General features: G+C 42.5%; 1 protein-coding gene across 1 annotated transcript; it reads left to right on the forward strand.

The window, feature by feature from the left end:
• The first annotated feature begins 15,874 nt into the window (after positions 1–15,874).
• On the forward strand, positions 15,875–18,160 carry LOC148092029 (protein HTATIP2-like). The gene is made up of 2 exons (XM_087822336.1): positions 15,875–16,066; positions 17,921–18,160. Exons 1-2 carry the CDS (start codon positions 15,881–15,883, stop codon positions 18,122–18,124), a joined length of 390 nt encoding a protein of 129 aa, XP_087678462.1. The 5' UTR covers positions 15,875–15,880; the 3' UTR covers positions 18,125–18,160.
• Positions 18,161–22,484: the final 4,324 nt, after the last annotated feature.

Raw genomic sequence — 22,484 nt, forward strand, 5'->3', positions numbered from 1 at the left:
CTTTAATTAATTTAATCCCGGCTGAAAGATCAGCTGTGCTCAGGCCTGCTCACCAGCAGGGCCCATTTATACCAGTCTGTCCCTTCCTCGAAAGCCAGGGTGCGCTTGGGAGCCGGCACTTAAGCAACAATGAGAAACAGATTGTACTGTCAGGCTTCATTAGAGGTCATCATTAGTATTCCAATTTGAAAACCATCGCTCTAGCTTAACCTTTTACCAATTCTCCCCTGGCACATGGTGAGGTTTGGTTCAGCTGTGAGACGTGAAAATTCTCCCCGGGCTCCCAGTGTCAGGATGGGTATCATTTGATGGCTGTTGCTCTGCAGCTTCAAGGGCAAACCCCTGGGGAACTGATGGTCCCAGGACTCTATTTGAAAATCGAGTCATGTGCAGCTGCCTGGGGTCCAGACATTTCAAGGAATGGAACTTTCTAGGACTCAGCCAGAGCAGTCAGAAATAGGATTGCTTGTCATCTTCCCCAGGAGCCTGTCCCAACTGCTCCTTTGCAGAGGAACTGAAAAAGATTTTTTTTTTTTTTTAAGTGGAACCAGAGCTAGTGACAAACTGGAATCACTATCAAAGTGAGAAATTGCTCTGGCCCAAAGGCTTGATCGAGGGGCAGGAAACTACCTACCACGGTCGGCCTTTAAGGTCAACAACCCTCAGCGCACAATCTCAGCTGGCTCTGGGAGGCCGTTTCAGCCTGCTCGTGTCACACAGGATATGAAATGTTAATGTTCTTTCTCTGCAAACTGCCAATTTGAACGAATTTCCCTCTGCTGAAGCAACTTTTATTTTTAGGTGATTGTGTGCACAGGGGTAAAGTTTTACATGCTTTTTACCCCTTTTTTCCTATTAAGTAGAGCAACAGCCTCGTCTCTGCCTGGTTTGGGAATGAGGTCGTCTCTGCCGGCTCCTGCTCCACCACCTTTCTTTTCTCACTGATTCCTCCCAGCTTATCTGGTGGTTATTCCTCTGACTCTTTCTAAACGCCGGTCTCACTCCTCTGCGCTGCAGAGCAGACTCTGGACTGGACTTTCTGTGTGGGGCCCGCGGAGTGGTTCCTGATGCTTAACCCTCCAGGTCTCCCGTGCGTCCTTCACTGTCTCCCAGCCGGCTCCTGCAGCCCCCTGTCCATTCTGTGAGTGCCTCGTGTCTCTCTAAAGAACTCCTTTCCTTTTTCTAATATAGCCAGAGTCTGTTTCTGTTGCTGCAATAAAAAATCCTAACGATACCGTTTCAAGTTCACTTTCTATCGGCCTCTCCCTCTCTCTATTCCCCTGTGAAGGCGGTTGTGTATGTGTCAGATGTCTGAAGGGAGGGACACAGGCACAAGAGACCTTGTCATCATAGAATCTGAACTTCAGCGTCCTTCTGAGTGCCTTTGGAATAAGAATAAACAGACTGTGACTTATCAAGTAGTTAGCTAAAGCCCTATAATCATTATAGGCTGGGATGGGAAATCTGGAATAGACTACCTTTCAACCTTCCTCTTTCAGGGCTACCCAGTGGTTCCTAATCTTTAGCGTGCCTAAGAGTTACCTGGAATATTGTTAAAACATAAGATTCCTGGACACCCTCTCCTCACCGTATACCCCAAGATCCCGGTTCACTAGGAGATTCTGATGAGGGTGGCCTCAGAACCGTACTCTAAAAAACTCTCGAGGCTGGTCTGAGGATAAAACCACTACACAAAAAAGGAAATATTAGAGAAACTCTGAAAGAAACAAAGGGAGGGCCCTACTCAAGCAGTGCATGAAGCTATGAATTGAAGAAAGAATACATTCCTTGTATTATTTAGGCCAAAATTAATGGTTTTGTTCCTTACAACTGAAAGCATTCTGATAGAAAAATACTTTCATCTCCTACATCATTGACTGAGTAATCACAGCCACCCATGAAGAAGGCTTTAGTTTTATTACTGTTTTACGGATGGTGACACCAGCTTGAAAGGCTGGACTTTTTGCTTAAAGCAAGCATCATTTAGAGCCAGATTCATGGAGGTGGGTTTTACAGAAGCGTGGGGATTTTGCCTATATTCCTACTGGATTCACACTCCAGTACCTTGCTGAAGGCTTTCCTGAAAATTGGGCCCACAGTGATAATCACTGTGTGGCTACCAATTGTAGACAGATTCAGTGCTACAGACATACAGTTTAATTGTTCTTAAATAGTTTAATGTTTCAGTATTTCTCCCCCTCCCCTTCTACTGTGAGCTCATCAAAGACAAAGACCACACCTTAAAATCCTTCACATCCCCCTAGAAGATGCTCACTCATTAATTGCTAATTGGCTGTCTGAATTAAACCAAAAGGACCAGTAAACCTAAGGGTAGAATAAACTAGAGTTTAGTCATACGTGTAACTGAGTGCTAGTAGTTTCCAACATATAGTTTGTCCTCGCTAAATTTTTGCCAAATGAATGAATGTATATCAATCGAGTCTTTCTCTTACAATGAGACTACATACCCATATATTGGAGAATGGGCTTTTTAGTGGAACACCGTAAAACAAGCAACAGGTTAATGTAGGGTCTTAACTTATCTTCAAAGAATAATGCTTTGAAATTGACAGCAATTCAAAGATTTCCACTGGACACTCTTAACATCAGTGCTAGTAGCACTAACCGTGAGATGTTTATAACCCAACTTTCATATAACTCCTGAGCCATATTTTTACCTTATTGTAGAGCAAGAACCACAATACACTCAGTGAAAGTTATAGCATACTCACACCACAGGTTAGAGCCCTTATGGCAGAAAGATTAAAAATTTAAGGAATCCAGCCACTGCTGAAAACCAGTGAGATTCTAAATTTTGTAATATGTGCCTACCATGTCTTAAAAGCATTAATAATTACAAAAACGTATGTGTTGCCTAGGTCATGAAAGTTCAAAAACTTGCCTTTAATTTGGCATCTCAACATGACATGGTAGAGTAGAAAGCAGGTGTTTTACACTATGACACCCGATTGCATTTCTGGCTCCAACTCTTACCTGGTATGGACTTTAGGCAGGTCGTGAACCTGTCTGAGGCTTCTTTCCTCCTATTTAAAGTGGAGACGACACTAAAACCCACTCCACTGAGTAATTGTGAGTGTCCAATTATGTAATCCATGATGCAAAAGTATTTATATAGTAAATACATCACTTAGGATGATTTGTGTGGCAAGAACAGAAAATCAATTTCAAAGTAGCTTAAGTACTATAGAGAGAAGGTCTTGGCTTTCCTAACTGTAAAGCCCTGAGATGGATTAGGCTTCACCTCTTTTCTCTACACACCTCTACTCTGCTCTTCTGATTAGGTGTATTTATCATCAGGTTGGCTTCATTCTTAGTAATCGATTAGGGCTGACCCCAAGTCCAAAGGATGAGGTCAGTACTACCTGAAGTATATAGATGCTAGAATGAGTGATATTTTACAAAGGAAACTTAAAAATGGGAGGAAAAAGGAAATAAATGCTGCATGGGCACAAATCTCCACTCCATTGTATAAATGGCACAGCTTAATATGTTGATGGACGTTAGTGTCATAGCTCACTTGGGTATACATCTGTGTATTTTACAGATTTGCTTTAAGATTATTAAGTAGTTTAACTCATGATATTTTCTTCCTTGCTTTTCATTGCCACCTCTGAAATTACTGAGATACTCACATGATGAGAGTGATATTACACATCTGGTTTGTAATAGGTGAAATAGCTTAGAAAACTGTGAAGCACTATGAAATGGCAAATATTTTTCTTGCTACTTTGCTTGTCACTGTGGTCCTTTGACCATGGGGATGCTGACTAGCATGTTAGGATCATGTGATTCTCTGAATAGTTAAGTTTCTTAGAAATTAGATGTATTCATAAAGGCTATGCCTTATGAATATCCTCAGCCCAGCCCTTATTAGACCATCTAGCCTCAGGCTTTCCTGAAACAGGTGGCTCCCTGGCTCTTAGTATAAAAGCACTAGTCACTGTAGTAACAGCTTAATTTGTATAATGAGTTACAGTTCACAAACTGCTTGAAAAGGCTTATCTAAGAGCAATGAGTGGATATTGAAATTTTGTAGATTTTAGGCCTAGGGGGTCAGACTCTCCGGAGTGAGTGGTTATGTCTAGTGTCCTGAAAAAATCATAACCAAAATTCCTAGTAACATAATTACTAAAGATCTAAATCCAAAACCTTTCTTTCTAAACTTCCTAAATATCATAAGGCTTAGATAAAAGTCTGCATCTTTATAATTATTGCATATTTTCACATACCCTAGTTCGTTAGATTCTTACAACCTCCTCAGAGGTGGGTAAGGATTATTAACTTTACAGATGAGGAAACTGAGCCCCAAAAAGAATAAAGGACTTGCTGATGGCCAAATAGGACATGTCAAGTCCAAGTCTTTGGATTTCAAGTTCAATGCCTTTTCTACAACAGCATGGTGTATATATACATTTGGAAATTTATGGGAATAAATTTACAAAAATATCAGATTCATTTTGGACTCTAGGAAAGGACTGAAACATCTGTGTTAGTAAGCACTTAGAATCAATTAGTAAGATGGGAACAGAATCTTCATCTTTGGGGAGTTTTACAAAGTCAGAAGAGTCTCCAGCTTAATCCGAACAGAGGCTGCAGGAAGAGTTAAATGACTTAAAGGCTCATCTAACTCTTAAATTCTGGAATCCATATTTCAAGGGCATGTCATCATCCCAAGAGCTTCGATTACCTTGTCAAGAATGACTTACCCATATTAAAGCATCTGTTCCTGACAATGGGCATTTTTTACTCATAATTAGGTCCACTTTTGAACCATGACCACAGAAGGAACTAATGTTCTCTGGCAGTCCATCTTATCCCAGGGAAAGAGAGTAATACCAACCAAATGAATTCATGTTGGCCCTGTCTAAAATGTGTGATCTCCATGCAATTCCAAAAGAAAGAACTATCCAATTTTAAACAGAGGAATTTGGTTTGCAGATGAAGTTATGCATGTGGCCACTGACCATAGTTATCCAGTTGATAACCATTCCTCTCTTTGAATTAGAGTAGGTTTGATTTAAATCACTAGTTAGTTTTTCTACAAAGAACACATTTTTGGTTTTGGTTGTATATAGGCCTTGCAACTCAGATAGTTGCAGCATGCATTTCAGTACAAAAGCAAAATACATTTAAAAGAGTAATTTTGTATCATATTAGAAAACTGAATGATGATTTTATAATAAGCAGAGCTAATTGAGACAGATGCTTTTGTAGTTACCGGGGAAGATGGTGAATCATCTCCAATGTAACATGAGCACATGGGGGTTATTTTTTGTTATATCAGCATAGCATAACTGTTGCCAAAATTACATTATCTTCAAATAAATGCTTGCATTTTGGGTGTTTTTTCTTAAAAACATATATAATTACTTTAACACAGGCATGTGTTTATTTTAAAGTTTAATTACTATGTTTTCATTTTATTTCATTTATTTACATATAGCTAGATTTGTACCAAAAAGGACATAAGGCAGAATGCTATGTTTTAATTAAAAAGTAAGATTTTGAAAAAATACACCTACATAGAGTATTTTACAAACTATAGAAATGATCCCCGAAAGTATAGTCTTACATAGAGTATTTTAGATCAACAAAAGAAATTTAAAATACTAGCAGGCAACTTCACTCTCTTCTTTTTGCTTCTTTATATACAATTTGGGAATAAACTTCAGTCTTTTCACTTTTCAATTCCCAAATGAATTCTTGATTCGGACTGAATTTGTCCAGGCCCGTAGTGGTGGTTAGAACTCTTTCTGAACCTGCAGAATACTTACTGCTATTAAATATTAGATTCACAAACAATAATCTCTAGTGGACCGGGGAGCTTCAGGGACTCCTTCCAGTCCTTGGTGCTCTTTGCTTTAAAATCTCACCAGGCAACATTTATTTGCTCAGTGACTTATCTGTAAAGACTTACTATGATTGATATCATGGCAGGACAACTGTTGCATGCCGAGGTGAATTCTTTTCATCTCATCATTTGCGAAAGTAAGGACTACCATTATTATCATTACTATAGTTACTGAATCAGATACTGAGATTTCACAAGAAAAATGGGATTTGACAAAAAAATTCTTGACTTACTGGACTCCACTCATAAACCTTTCTTTAACACCATCTTAACATATAGTAGGACAATTTCATTTGTTGTGGTTCTGCAAGAACTCTAATTCCTGCATTCGAATGAGTTACACTGCCCTATCTCTGGAGTCACTAAAGGGTTTTTTCAGCATGAGAATGACTGTGACAGGGCTAAACCAATTATACTTTCCACCCACGATGATGAAAATTAATCGTTTGCTGTTGTAATGAGATTGTGTATTACTTGTCTTGTTCAGAAATGGTAAATATTATGAAAATAAGCTTTGGTAATGATAATAGTTATCAGTTATGATGCAACTATTATGTCCTGGGTGCTTCCCATATATTGTCTCATGTAATCCTCCCAAGAACCCCCTGTCCCAAGACCTTCATTTTACAGAAACTTTGTACCCTTTTACCAGCCTTCCCCCTCCTGCCTCCCAGCCCCTGGCAAACCCCATTCTACTCTGTTCCTAGGAGCTGGACTTTTCCCCTTAACTTCCCGTTGGGTGCCAGGCCCCGGGTCACACCTCGCAGCTGGCGCTGAGATGCTCAGCCCCGCAGTGCCCTCTGGCGCTTCCCAGCGAGTATAACAGCACCTAGGCCCCTGAGACCCCCTCCGGCCTTCCTGCCCTGGAGCTTCCCTCTTCCACTTCAACAGTGGAGTTGGCCCGCTAGTTTTAAATGTAAATGGAGGTTTCAGAAGGCTCTTAGCTGATAATGGTGTCTTTGTCCATGCTGGACTCCTCAGTGCTTTCTCCCCTGCACTCAAGATTTTCTTCCCTTCATTGCTCTCTCTCCACAGTAAATTGCATAAAAGTGGTAAAAAAGAAATAAAAAATAAAAGATCCCAAAGCAACTGGCTTCCAAGAGCTCAGAGGTTTGAAAGGGAAGCTGCAATATTTATCGAGCTGAGATGTTGACTGTGTTCTGGTCATTTATTTTTATAATTACTCAATTATGAATTCCCAGTCATACATAATGAATCAGTGTTAATCAGATGTCCTGAGAGCAAATACATCTCGACAAATGACCCAACAGTTGAAAAGTCCAACTCAAAGCCATCCTTAAAATTCACTTAAACAGGAAATGGAAAAGAAACGTTGAGTTCTTTAAAATGACAAAAATGCTAAAAGATATAAAAAGGCTCTCTCCCCAGAATAAGCAAAAATAACCATTTTTGTAAAACCAATAACTGAGAAAATTAGGTTTTCTTCACCAAACTATTGCTTTGACCAAATTGCCCTATGAACCAACTTAATGTCAACCACATTGCTTTCTTCCAAATCAGATTTGGCTAAATTGTTTCCAATTTGTATTCGGCCAAATCCTATGCTAACTATATGAGCCAATCAATACTAGGAATTCTGTCATCAAAATGAGATTTTAAAACTGCTTTTACTAAAATCATATGAATTCAATTTATGTCTTCCCTTAATTACATGCTTGGTTTTCCAGTTTTTTTCATAACCATATATAATTTGATCCTCACAAAAAAATTGGGAGATTATATCTAGTTTTCACCCAAAGAAATGGAAGTTTAGTGAAGCCAAGGGATTTGTCCAAGGCCACACGGCTAGCAAGTTGCAAAACTAGGATGAGACCCCAGATCTTTTAGGCTCGAGGTGAATTCCATCACAACAGGGCTAAGAATATAACCCCTGCGTTGCCCTTAGGGATGGAGCCGAGAACAGAGTGTGGGAACATTCGCACTCAGTTTCAGTGCACTGACCTCACAATCCTGCTGTGGGATCTGAGGGTGGAGTGGTTATATTCATCAGTCAACGTGTGTGTGTGTTTAGGTCCTACAGTGTAACGATATGGAAGAAAGAAACAAAAAAGGATTTTTGACCAGTGTTATCAAGTGTGTAATATTCTCAAACGTCCTGCTCCCCAAGTTGTCCAATGTGGCCAAGAAGAGCTAGCCCACATTTGTTCATTAATTCATTCATCAGTATTTATTTAGTGCCTGTACTCTATCAGGCATCATTCTGGGTGCTGGCAATGTAACAGTGAGCAAAACAAAGTACTGTCTTCAGAAAATGTTCATCCTAGTCCGACAGTGAAGAGGATAGCACAGTAGCTAACTGAGGGATACATTTGGTGGCTCTGGCTATAGTGACCTTGACCAATACTCAGGGCAAGGAGAAGTCGGGGAAGGTTCAAGTGGTGTGGAAGTGTACCACTGTTACATGGAGCCACAAACAACTGAGGTCTTATCTTTTTCCCCCCTGCTTTCCTGTAGGACAGCGATTTTCAACCTTTTTCATCTCACGGCGCGCATAAATTACTTACTAAAATTCTGTGGCACACCAAAATATATCGTTTTTTGCCAATCTGACCCAAAAACAGGTATAATTTTGATTCACACTGGATGGCTACTGTTGTGTTGGCTGTTGCCACTTTTTTTATTTGACCATCTAAGGGAAAAGAGGCCAGTGCCCCTGGCTACATAGTCAGGTACCGCACGTTTTAAAACTCCTTGCGACACCCCAGTGTGCCACGGGCCACCGGTGGAACGTCGCTTTTCCAGGGTAGTTTTTTTCAGTATGGATAATTCTTTATCTGGTCTAGTTTTGTCCTTAACGTATGGAATGCTCATCTCATGAAAATCACAGACTGTGTCACCATTTTGAGCTCTTATTATGTGAAAGATACAGGAGTAAGATTAGACCCTAAGAGATTTTGATAATTCTTCCATTCGTCTTGGCCGCACTTCCGTCATATTTGTTCTAAAACGTTCCCGCTTTTCTCAGTTTTATGTTCACTTATCATAATGCAACAGATGAGTCAACATATATAGTGAGAGCTCAGAGCTATGTGAGGTGATGTCTGCTCTCATTCTCTGTTTTCCTAGCGGCCTCTCCCTGCTCTGGCCAAAAGGCACGTGCAGTGCAGCTAAAAGGCGATTTATGTTTGCACGTATAGCCCAGCCTGAGTCCTCCATACGTTGGTTCTCTTTCTCCTTTGTAACTTTTTTTTCTTGGTAGCTTTTCATTTCATCAAACTGATGAACAGTCAACACAGAGATAACCACTCCACCCTGCTGCTGCTATTTCATTCTCGAACTAAAATCCTCCTTTTACATGACTACTATCTACATGTGCTAATATCTCGTAATCGCTACCTTTCTCTCCTAACTCCTAATTCTTGCCTTAACCCCCCCTATCTTCCAAATTCCTTACACTCAACCAGCAGAAATATCAGGGATTCATAGGCCATAAAACTAATGGTTCCCAAGCCCACGTTTTCCTTGACTCCCTTGAAGCAGGTTGTTTCCTTCTCTTACTCATTAAACACCTGAGTCCTCTGTGTGTCGTTTCTCAGGTCTCACCTCTACTTCCTTCACTCATGAAAACATGCAGTGAGTCCAGTTTTCTCTGGCTACTTGCATATGGATGTCTTTTCTTACCGTAACACAATATATCTACATCTAAACTCATGATCACAAAATGAAGTCCTTATACTAGGTTTCCTATGCCAATCAATTATATAACTAAACCTGTTATATAACTAAACAACAGGATCGAATTCTTAATAATTTTTAATCATTCTCTTCTTTCCCTCCACGTCAGTTAAGACCTCTAAATAATAGTTTTTTTGCTTTTCCTTCTTCCCTCAAAAGGTAATGTAAATATTTACCAATTTTTAATTCACAGAACTGAAATATTCTTCACTTTATGGTGATAGGAATAAGCATAGTGGCAACATTTGGGGGGGGGATTTCATTTTGTTTTGTTTTTAAGATGTTTATTTATTTATGCTAACTAAGGACATTATTTCCAACAAAATTAGAAATAAGAAATTGAGAGCTGTTTCTCTGGGTGTGGGGAAGGGATCAGAGCATGGAATTCCTCATGGTTAGGCCAATACCCTCGTATGTCAGAGGAACTGAGATAATTCCTGTCCTAGCCCCTGTGAAGGGGAAGCTTAGCAAATGCAGGACCCTATGCCAGAGTCCACCTACCAAAGGTAACTCAGACGAGGGGCAGTCCCTGGAGAGTCAGCAGCTTGGGGCAAGGCCAATGACAGAATCAGGTCCTAAGTACCAAGAACCTATTCTCTGCTTCCTGGGACCCAGAACAGATTAAGACGAAGGCCTGTGGAAAGAATCTCTCAGTCCTGGTAAGGAGAAGAAAGGTCCTAGCTAGTGTCCCTCATATTCTCACCTCTGTTCTCTGCAGGGCAGGAAGTCCTGGAGTCTGTTAGGTGGTAGTACTCACACAGCCAGGGGTCAGGGAAGCCCCAGTGAAGCTGGACCCCCATGGCTGGTCCTGCCACCCCAGAAGCTTTACAGTAGATGTGGGTGACCTCCCTCAGGTCCTCCTTAGCCCTGGAAGTGCCCTTGTTGAAGGAGATGGTTCCTTACCATGCGGCCGCCCAAGGCCAGTCACATCTGCTCATCTGTGCCTTGGTAAAGAGGTGCTAGTCTCTTAGGAACCTTCGTAGAAAATCCCAATTCTGCTTTTGTCCCTGGAGTGTTGGAGACCTTCATCACACCCTTGGGATGCCCTAGCTACCAGCCAACAAAAGCACGCACGCTTGACTCAGGAAACACAGCCACCCTCTGCTCTTCCTCTGAGGGGATCTTGGTCTTTTGGGCAGTCTGGGCAATGACACGCTCCATGGCCACAGCAGACCACAAGCTCAGCGTGTGGATGGACATGCAGCCTTCCCACGCAGCCTGCAGCCTGACCATACTATAGACATTGGTGACGTCGCACCACTGAACCCTGGCATCAGAACCACCGCATGCTTTAGGCTTTTCTGGTGCTGCTAGAAGATCTCCCGTCTTTCCTGGAGTGTGGGAAGGTCAGTGGAGACATGTGGGTCCAGTCGGCCTGGTCTCTGCTGAGCATTATCCAAAATGTGGGGCTCGGTTGGTGGATACCAGGACAGCGTGGTGGGTAGTGCCCATTGCATTCATTTCCACCAGAAGCTGGTTGAGCGTCTGCTCCTCCTTGGTGTTGGGGGAGCCGGATGATGGTTGTGGAGAGCTTCTTGTCAGTGGCCTCTTATCTTTTTAATCATGTTTTATTCCAGGGGGTATTTGTGTCATTTCTGGGAATATCAGTTTTATAAGACTAGAAAAGGATTCAGATCTTGATTCTTCCATTTATTAGTTGTGTAATCTTAGATGAGTTACTTAATGGTTTTTACTCTTGGTTTCCTTGGCTGTAAAATGGGAATAATATTAGTCACCTATCTCATCTCCACCTCACAGAGTTATTGTGATGATTAAAATATAACAGTTAAAATACTGAAGGCACTTAGCACTGTAACTGACACAAATTCGGAAGTTAAGAAATATAGCTGCTGTGTCAGTCAGGATTCCTTCAGTTGCAAGTCATTGAAACAAACAACACTTTATTGGCCTGAAGAATTACATATATCAAACAATGGCTGAGGGCCCTCTCTCTCTCTCTCCCATGCCGCCCCTCTCCCCCGATCTCAGCTGGATCTCCAAGGATTAATAGTATCTGAATAACAATTAATAGACACTGAGCTTTTAAATATGACAGGGTTTCAAGCACTTTACATGGATTATCTCATTTACCCCTCACAACACCCAAGGATATAGGTATTATAATCACCCCAGTTTACAAATGAGGAAACTAGGGCACAGGGAGGTTAATAGCTAGAAAGTGGCTGAACTGGAAATTGAACCCAGCTGTCTTACTGTAAAGCCTTTGCGCTTAACTATTACACAGGCTTCCTCTGAAGATGTTAATGGGCAGAGAGATGAAGAGGATGAGAGTTTCAAATAAGGAAAAACAAAGTATTATGAAAAATTGTACCTCTGATATTACTAATGAGTTCAATGCAAAATTGTGGGTTCACTTATCTTTGCACCCACAGCATTTAACTTGTAGGCACACAGAAAGCAACTAATAAATGTGTGACAAATGAATGAACTCATCACTAGCAATCTCCTTTACTTATTTTATCTTTTTCATTTGTGAACTACTCATCTTGCCAGATAGTATTTAGCCAGTAAACTTATGCACATAGTCATTTCATTTTTAAAAAACCAAGAGGCCCAGCCGGGCATGGCTCAGTGGCTCAGCATCGACCTAGGATCCAGGAGACTGAGGTTCGATTCCCAGTCATGGCACAGGCCCGGGTTGCAGGCTCTGGCTCCATCCCCAGTAGGGGGACATGCAGGAGGCAGCAGATCAATGACTCTCTCATCATTCATGTTTCTGTCTATCTCCCTCTCTCTGAAATCAATAAATATATTTTTAAAAAGTTTAAAAAATCAAGAGAACTAATAGTAAGCATCCTTATATAAAAAGATCAGAGAATTTTCTGACACTAGTGGTTTGGGGGGGGACACAAATTTCCACCTCCTCTGGCGCCCTCTTGTGCTTCTTGGTGGAAAGTAATCAAGAGTGCTGACGTTTCCAGGAAACTGACCCTGGATTTATTTTCTACATATACACAGAAAGCACGTGCACACACGCACACACACAACCTTACAGATTAAACTAGTCAGTGCTTGTGTCAGGAATTTTAAAATGTTATGTCACCTGGGTTTCCGTGATACTGTACCACTAGGCTGCAATTAACCTCAGTTTGAATTTCTGTTAACTTCTATTCCTAGAGACTCACACAACTTACAACATGAGCTTATGTGTTTTGGGGAAGTATGTGTCATGTGTGTTATCTGGCAAGGCTGCTCTCATTGAGATCTCTCTCTCTGTCTCTCTCTCTCTCGTCAAGGCTCTGAATTCCTTGAGAAATTAAAGCTGCAGGTTCTCTTGGGAAGAAGAAAACATAAGCACTTACTTTTCTGTCACTTAAAGGGGCCCTTGAAGCAGAGCCACTTGTTCTTCAATGTCTTGCAGAGCTCTGTGCTTGCTCCCTGGGGAAATGGGCCTCTTAGTTTTCCAAGTCTCCCTGTGCACCACAGGGCTCTTTCATATGACCACTGGAAAGGAACAGAGGCTCAGAAGGTGTAATGCAAGTGACAGATCCCACGTTACCTTGAATCAGGTGTCCTACCCCAGCAAGTGGATAAACAGGCTGTTATTACAGATTCTTAGACTTAAGCTGGAAACTGCATTATATATCCATGCTAGATCTAAATGCTTTAATTTAGATCATCTCATTTAACCCTCCAACAAAAACTCCATGATTTAGGTAATTATTATCAGTCATACTTTACAGATGGGAAAACCAAGGAACAGAAAGTCTAAGGAACTTGCCCAAAGTCACTTAGCTAGCTGGTGGTAGAGTCAGGATTTTAAACCAGGCGGACTGATGCCACAGCCTGTATACTTAACTACCAACCTATCCTCCCTTTGCATGTGGTATCTAATTTGCACTGTGCCATAAATCTCTGCAGTATGCTGGTTTTGTCATTACAACCCTTTTATAGATGAGACTAAAACTAAGGTCTTGACCAAATGTACACAGCTAGTCAGTGCAGCAGCTGGGACTTATACCTGGGTCTTATCATTCGAAGTTCTATGCTCTTCCCATGTTGTTGCAGAGAACTTCAAGTAACCAAGTATGATAATTATTATAAGGTCTTTCATATGCATGACCTTCCCTGCTTTACTGCTTTGGCCAGTGGTTACTCTTGGCAAGAGCTTCAACCAAAAGCCCTCTTCTATCTTTATCCACTCTCTGCACATAACTTCTAGCTCCAGCTCCAGCCACCAAATGTAGAGTTCATCAAGCAACCCTTTTGTTTAGAATTTGACTAACATTTGTCCTGTTTGCCATCTGTAGTGGGTTGAATAGAGGCCCCCAAAATGATACATATATACACCTCCTAACCCCAAGAACTTGTGAATGTAACCTTGTTTGGAAAAGGATCTTTATAGATGTGTTTAAGGTAAATCCATGATCCAGATGAGATCATGCTGAATTATATAGGTGGGTCCTAAATTCAATGACAAGTATCCTTATATGAGATAGAAAAAAAGACACAGACACACAGAGGAGAAGACATTTGAAGGCAGAGGCAGAGATTGGAATTCTGCAGCCATGAGCCAAGGAACGCCTGGAGCCATCATAGCTGGAAGAAGTGAGAAAGAATTCTCTCCTAAAGCCTCTAGCTGGAGCCTAGCCCTGCCGACACCTTGATTTCAGACTTTTGGCCTCCAGAACTGTGAGAGAATGAGTTTCTGTTGTTGTAAGCCACCCAGTTTGTGGTGATTTGTTATGGAAGCCCTAGGACACTAACACACCATTTCTACACTTCTTGGTTTTCGAGGGTTCATGACATGTGTGGCTTCCCTGCTCATCCAGCCCTGTCTTAAATAAACCCTCTGCCCTATCCGGTGCTCCTTCACTGTCTTCTGCATGGGACCCTCAGGTCCTTTATGTGCCTTCCCTCCTGTTGGAAAGAAGACATGCTATCTTAACGGAGCTCCCCTCAGAAGGGAAATGTCTTTCGAGGTGGCATGATACAGGAAAGATGAGCTCTGAAGGACATGGGGTCAGCGTGGGCAGGGCACCTTTGCCCATGAGTTACTTGCCATGTTTTCTCCTTTGTTTTTTAACCCTTTGCTATATTGTCTCCATTAAAGAGCACGCCTGAGACTTAACAAGTCATGCCTCATCCTCAAGCACCGTTTGTGAAGTAAGAATGTTTGACAAGTTGACCTCTTACTCTCCTTCTAGGCCTCGTATGTAAGGTATAGAGAAATCTTTCCATACAAAAGTTTTCTTGAGCACCTACTAAGTGTTAAACACTGTCCCAAGAGCTGGGGTTACAGCAATGAGATAGATGTGGTGCCTTCCCTCCCAGATGTGGTGCCTTCCCTCTTCCTGGGTGGGTGGGTACTGTGCTCTGCATCACCAGGAGCCCCAGAGGGGAGGGGCGAGGAGGGTGCAAATGTATAGGGACAGTGACACCGAAGAGAGGCAGTAAGTTTGTTTTATTTCTCTTTGGGGCGGTTGGAGGGGAGAGGTTAAGTTTTTTACCTGGAGAATTTGAGATGAAAATGTCCAATAGACAATTGAAATTAGAGGTTTGACAAAGGGACTAGGGAAGGTCAAGTCTATTGGCTGAGACCTTGGACATGGGTGAGGTCAAGCCAGGCGGTGAGGAAGGCAGGGCAGAGGGTGCGGGGCGTCGGGGCACCACCCCTCGCCCTGCGCCGCGCCCACGCCGCTCTCGCCCCACGTGACCAGCACCCAGGCTGGGCGGGGCCTGTGCGGCCTCCCCAGGCCCCGCCCTCCCCAGGCCCCGCCCCCGTGGGCGGGGCGAGACAGCTCGGCGCAGTGGAGTCACCAGGAAAAAGGACCGGGTAGGCATGGGCGTGGCGCCCCCGACCCCCTGGCGGATCTGGGAGGGGCTTCCGCCTGCGGGAACCGGGAAGGAGGGATGCCCCATGCGCCCGCCCGGATGCCCAGCGCGGGGGCAGCGGTTGCGGTCGCGGTCGGGGCGCTGGTGACCGCCCTGCTCCTGCTGCGGGGGGAGGACGCTGGGCCGGGGGCTGGCGCCAGGTAACCCCCTCTCTGAGGAGACAGACTGCCCCCCCCCCGCACCCCCGCACCGTGTGCGGGGAGGAAGGAGGGATCGGAAGCTGGGATACAAGGCGGGCCGAGGCCTCTGGGTGCCAGCGGCTTGTGGCCCCTTCCGAGGTGAGGGTGGCACCGCGCCCTGCAGGTGACTCAGCGCTTTCCGCTGGGCCAGGCTGCGGAGAGTCGCAGTGTCTCCTCCAGAGCGAACGACCGTGCCGTGTTCCCCAGGGTAGGGCGGGCCGTCCCTAAACATCCCCAAGTCAGCCCCTGTTGACGCTGTTTCTGTAGCCCGGCTGAGATGGAGGCGCTGCCCAAGCTTCGGGAAGACTTCCAGATGCAGAATAAATCCGCCTTTATTTTGGGCGCCAGCGGGGAAACCGGCAGAGTGCTCTTAAAAAAAATGCTGGAACAGAGACTGTTTTCCAAAGTCACAGTCATTGGCCGGAGGAAGCTGACCTTTGATGACGAAGCTTATAAAAATGTGGTGGGTATTTGAAACTCAAAATGTACCGGCCGGCGGACAGAATTTCATGCTTAACAGGTTAACATTGCCCGCCAGGGTGGAAGGTGCGAGAGGTGACCAGAATGTGGCCCAGGTTGGCCTGTGAGAGCCCCTACTGGGGGCGGGAGCCCTGGACTCCCCCCACTATGCGGCCTTGGGCAAGGTCCTCTCAGTCTAGGCACCTGTAAGGCGGGCCTGGCTTGTGATGGGAGCCCCGGAGACAGAACAGCATTGTCCTCAGCATCACTCAAGCTGGGTTCTGGAGACAGTCCACTTCGCTCGTTCTTACTGTCCACTCCACACTAATGTTGTCAGTGAATCAGAAAATGCTTTGCAGAACAGAAAGTCTATGGCAGTGAAAGAGGATTCACATACAAGAATTTGTCCAGCCTGACTTCCCAGGGCTGGCTGCTGCCCTGTGTCTGTAAGGGGAATATTCCTTCCCTTGAGTATCACTCTTTCATGGTTAACCAAACAATACACCAGACTTCAGTCTGGTGCAAACTCCCTAAATATTTGAAGTCTGAGCTTCATGGAGAGTCCTGAGTTACTTGTGACCTTCAGTAAATTATAGTGTAATCCTGAGACCCCCTAATTATGGAACTTGGTCCCACAGTTTTCACAGGTGGAACATTCCACATAACAAATGGTGTCATAAATAAATATTCTTGACTCCTACAGGTCCGTGTTCAGGTCATTTTGCATATGTCTTTGGTCCATCAGGACTTTCCTGTTTGAAAACATCTTTGCTCAGACTTAGGCAGTAACATATAGTCTTCATAATCTGATTTCATGGGGTGTGTCAGATACTTATGGTAATTAGAAACTGAAATCAAACTCTGTGTGTTGATAGTGTAGTTTTGGTCCGGCACTTAATGTAAACACTTTTCTTTAGAGTTGTGTACAGTATCAGGAAAATTCTTTTGCAAGAGTTGATGGTAGGGAATGGAAAGCAACGTTTTATTAGAACCCCTGGATGAGAACTTCTCAAACTTTCTTTTCTAAGTTTCACAACAAACTTATCAGGTTAGGTGGAGGTTCTTAAATTTCAGTGAGTATGCCAATTTCCAAGGGTGCTTATTAAAAGTGCAGTTTCTGACTCAGAGACCTAAGAATATGCCCTTTTATCAAGCACCCACTGGCTGATTTTAAGATAAGTTTTTTTAAATTGATTATTAGAGAGAAAGGGAGGGAGAAAGAGAAACATTGATGAGAAAGAAACATCAACATCGATTGGCTGTCTCCTGCAAGGCCTCCCTGACTGGGAATCGAACCGGTGACCTCTAGGTGCATGGGTTGGCTTTCAACCACTGAGCCATACCAGCTGTGACCCACTGACTGATTTTAATGCAGATGGTACAGGGATTGTACTGAAGGGAAGATTATCATTTACATTTTACTGCTGAAAAATTGAGGCATATGATAAAAATAACTTGGCCAAAATTACTGTTTAGGAAGTATCAGGCCCAAGACTCCAACCTAGGTATTTGAGGTTCTAAACACCATTCCCTGACCCCACATTATACCTCATTGGTATCCCTTGTGGTAATGTGCAGACAGGTCTTTTATTTTTCCGGAGAGAGAAATTATAATTGAACCTGACTTTTTGAGATCTGGATCACCCCTAGTCCAATTAAATATACTGTGGCCACATTAGTACTTTGTTGATTTGGAATTCAGATTAATTGGGTTTTGGTGGGAGAAAATGAGCTTGCAAAATGTGATGTTAAGTGGGCAGACTCTTCAGTAATGTTCTGTAATTTATTCTTTAAATATAGAGGGCTACTTTTTAAAAAATAACATCAAGTTACATACAGCTGTGTCCTTGTCATCCAGATACAAGAAGTGGTGGACTTTGAAAAGCTGGATGATTACGCTTCTGCCTTCCAAGGTCATGATGTTGGATTCTGTTGCCTGGGTACCACCAGAAAAAAAGCTGGGGCGGTAAGGAAGAAATATACCCATATCCCTTTTCACTGGCCAATACTGTCAGAGATTCCTTTCTTGCTCACTTTTGTTCTTTACATTTGCAGTGCTTGAATGTAAATAAGCCCTTACCGTTGAAAATGGCATATGCTTCCCTAGCCTTTGCTTTATTTTGAATAGCAGTGATAAGTTCATCTATCCTTCAAAGTAATCCTTGAGTTCAGGCCTGTGTGCTGGGGACATCATACATATTTACATGGTCTTGCAAACATTGCTGTCACTACATCCCCCGGCTAAGGCAAACTGTCACATCACAGTAAAAGTAACATGCTGTTAGCAGTAAGCTTTTTTTTTCTTTTTCTTTATAAATGTTTTAAACTTAAAGCATTCTCTCTCACCTGAGTGATTTGCTTCAACCTATTTTCATGCCAGGCTTTAAACTTCTGGGACAGAACATCAGAACTGAGGCACGATTCAGCCAGCCTCCAGTGATGACTCAGCCGCCAGGGATAACTCAACCCCAGCGGTGATTCAGCCTTAACTGACTCAGAACTGTTCCAGCACACTTTTTACTTTCTTTTTAATGGTGCTCTAAATTGCATCGGCCCTTATCTAGAAGTCATCGTTTACTACACAGTTAGAAGTCAAAGCTTACTATGCAGATCTTGGGCAAGTGTTACTACATCTTATTTAACTTATACTTTGACTATACTTTGTCCCTCTAGCAGAATTGACTTGCTGGAGCTAAACGTGTCCATTAAACACACAGAACCACAGCGCTGCCATGGGGGCTTACCATAGGTTTATAAACAGGCCCAAGCATCAGAGTCATTAGAACACAAGCTTAAGAACTGTTGGTATATACCAACCAAGGAGTTAGGCTCACTTGTATTTCTCTGGGCCTCCTGGTGATCCAAAGAATAATTCTATTTATGCTTTCAGTAAGGATCTGTTTCCAAATCTTCTGCAGGTCTACCATGTCCACTTTGGAATACAGCTGAGTTCTGAGCTCTGTGCTGAGAAGTGTCCTAGGATTTGGCACCTTATCTCTCCTAGAAAGGGTCATGTTGCTGCTCAGTGGCTAGTGCAGTCTTCTTTGTCCCAGGGACAGTCACAAGCGGTGTGTCCTCTAAACGCATTGAAAGTTTTGTTCTGTCTGAAGTGCCAACTTGATTTTGGTGGTGACTCAGCAAAATTAAAAAAAACCACCGCATTAGGCATAGGGCAGTTGATTTCCATGACATAAGGCAAACTCGTAGGCGTTCTGGGGAAAGTATAAATTGCTTTGTCGCATCCACATTGTGTAATGCAATTTTAATCAGAGGCATTGGCTGTCTTCTGTTTAGAATGTTTTTGTAGCTGGATTTGCTTCCCCACCTCTCAGGGTTACTCAATACCTTTTCTTCTCCAAAATCAGTTTGAAAAGAAAAGATAAATGTAATTAATGAGCAAGCAGGAGAAAGACTGGTAAGCCAAAGATAGTCTCAGAAATGAGTTAGGATTTAAATGGTTTAAGACGATAGTGACAGAAAGTAAGCTGACATTTTCTAACGATATACTGTTCTAATCCAGAGGCTTGCAAACTACATACTGTGGGCCAAATACAGCCCACCTGTTTTTGTATAGCCTGTGAGCTGAGAATGTTTTTATATTTTTAAATGGTTAAAAACTTCAAAAGAAAAATAATATGTCATGACACATGAAAATATAAGAAATTCAAATTTTAGTATCCATAAAGTTTTATTGGAATGTAGCTATTCTCATTACTTTATTATGTCTGGCTGCTTTTGTACCATGATGTCAGAGCCCTGTAATTGCAACAGAAACCCGCAAATCTGAAAATATTTACCATCTCATCCTTTACAGGAAAAGGTTGCCAACCCCTGTTATAATTTCTGCTGTTTTATTTGATATCTAGGAGGGAACTTGTGAAGTGATAAGGTCCTAGATGGTTTGAGGGACCCAGATCATAGGCTCTGTTTGAATACCAGGTAGCTGTGGGACCTTGGGTGTGTGCTTAGCTCCTGTGGGGCACTGCCTCCTTGTCTGTACTGGGAGGCAGGTGACCATTGAAGTCCCTTTGGCCTGCAGAATTCTTTAACTTTTATAACACAGAGAAAAGAATGCCCCAGATGGAAAATTCCATGAGAGCATAGAGATTTACTCATGAATCCTCAGTACCTGTTTGATTTTAGTTTTCTATCCAGAGCTCTTCTTCTGAGCAAGCTCTTGGTTCCACCACTGTACATCAAATACAGAGATGCCCTCCAGGATACAAACAAATGGGGTGTCAGATTATAACATTCGTTGTGCGTCAGCATCTCTGTTTTCTAGTCTAATTTATAGGGTTGGAGTAAAGGGGAAGGAATCTGAGGCAGAAATATGGCTAAGTGGGACCCTTTACAGAATGATAGATCTGTCCTGTTTGGAGAAGAATCGCCATGCTTGCTGGTGATATCAGTCACTGCTGAAATACCTTGTTAGGATGAGTTGTTCTTAAGCCAGAATGTTCCCAGTTTTCAGGCGATGGTAAAGATGATTAGAAGAAATAAGTAGTAGTTTTGGATTTTAGGAAGATTTGAATAAAGAATAATTGGAAAGTGTGTCTCCCTAGGTGTTTGTGGAGCCTATGAAGATACCTCTGCTGAGTCGTATCACCTTGTGTTTATTCTTTCAAGTGGGTACTGGGAAAGGAAATTTATAGTGGGAACTTACTTAATTCCTTTCTCTAGAAGGAACTCTGATCCCTAGCTTAGAGTAGGATACACCAACTATGGAATCATAAAAACACAGTAACATAACAGACTTCATGTTCTCAGAAGAGACGTCTTTTTTCCTGCCATATGGTTAGGGAAACTAAATACAGTTTTTCCAGAAATTGTGTTTCTGGGATATGGAGTAGCTTGTTTTAGCTTTTCTTTCTTTCCTTTTCTTTCTTTCTTTCTTTCTTTCTTTCTTTCTTTCTTTCTTTCTTTCTTTCTTTCTTTCTTTCTTTCTTTCCTTCCTTCCTTCCTTCCTTCCTTCCTTCCTTCCTTCCTTCCTTCCTTCCTTCCTTCCTTCCTTCCTTCCTTCCTTCCTTCCTTCCTTCCTTCCTTCCTTCCTTCCTTCCTTCCTTCCTTCCTTCCTTCCTTCCTTCCTTCCTTCCTTCTCTCTCTCTCTCTCTCTCTCTCTCTCTCTCTCTCTCTCTCTCTCTCTCTCTCTCTTCTTTCTTTCTTTCTTTCTTTCTTTCTTTCTTTCTTTCTTTCTTTCTTTCTTTCTTTCTTTCTTTCTTTCTTTCTTTCTTTCTTTCTTTCGCTGTTAGAGAATAGGAAAAGGTGTTAATAATAAGATTTTAAAGATAGCTCCTTTCTATCTATAAATGGAATCTTCCTCACTGCAAAGAAGATGGATGCGTGTTGATCTCTCTGAGTCAGTCAGCAGGATCCACATTTACGTTTGGTTTCTAAGTCCTTGAAAGCCATTGACCCCTTTGCTTTTGAGTTTCATTCACAAGCTAAAAGGGCATGCATCAGGGTGGGGGAAGTGAAATTCAAAATTTGTGGGCTTGGAAAAATTTATAATCAGCTTGAGGGCTCAGAGGATTTGTGAAATCGGTTTGGATTAACAGCCATTGATTGCTAATAAAACAATATTTAGCTTTGTCTGGAGAACAGCGATGGAGAAAGGTATGGGCACCTTGTCAGCGGGGCCCATTGAGCAGGGCTGATGGGTTAAGCGTGGGGGTCTCCGCAGCAGCGTGGGCGCTCCTCCTCCAAGGAGCGGTTGTCAGTTGTTAGCGAGGCTGGTGAAAGGAAGGACGCCAGAGTCTGATGGCTGGGGTGGTATTGATGTGCCTTAGCTGAGTAATCAGATTGAAAAAGTCCCATGGTATTTATGTCACTTTAATTTTCATCAAACAATTGGAGCCGACAGCACTCTATTAAGGAGAAGTTGATCCAGAACTAAAGCCAAATAAATTAGGGTCTCAGTTTAATCAAATTATCCCTTTACTGGCCGTGGATTAAGTGAGAGAGACAGCGTCAGTCTAGAGGCTTGTGATTGGCTGAATCTTTCCCTTATTTTTAAGGAAGCTGATGAAAGAAAAGCATTTTAACAGAGACAACTCTAATGCGCCTTCCAAGAAATAGTGCTCACACCACAGCAGCGACAAAAAGGGATTTATTTCACTAGTCAACTATGTCATTTTATTATAAATAACAAGCCTGCTATTAAAATGAGAGTTCTGGTGAATTGGAATGAGGGGAAGAAATAGACATGGAAGAGAAATTGAGTGTTTTAGAATTTTTCTATGCAGTTTTGGGTTGTTTTTCTTGGCACACTTTCAGCATATGTAAAATCTCATTTTGGAGAATGGCTCTGAGGAGAATCACATCCCTCACATCCCTCTCTCAGGATGTGCTGAGAATTAAAATTGGTTTGCTTCACACTGATTTAAAAAAGCAACAACGTAAGTTTGCATCAGTGTGTAGGACAG

Source organism: Miniopterus natalensis, chromosome 11 (assembly GCF_054644295.1).
Source record: "Miniopterus natalensis isolate mMinNat1 chromosome 11, mMinNat1.hap1, whole genome shotgun sequence".
Taxonomy (NCBI): Eukaryota; Metazoa; Chordata; class Mammalia; order Chiroptera; family Miniopteridae; genus Miniopterus; species Miniopterus natalensis.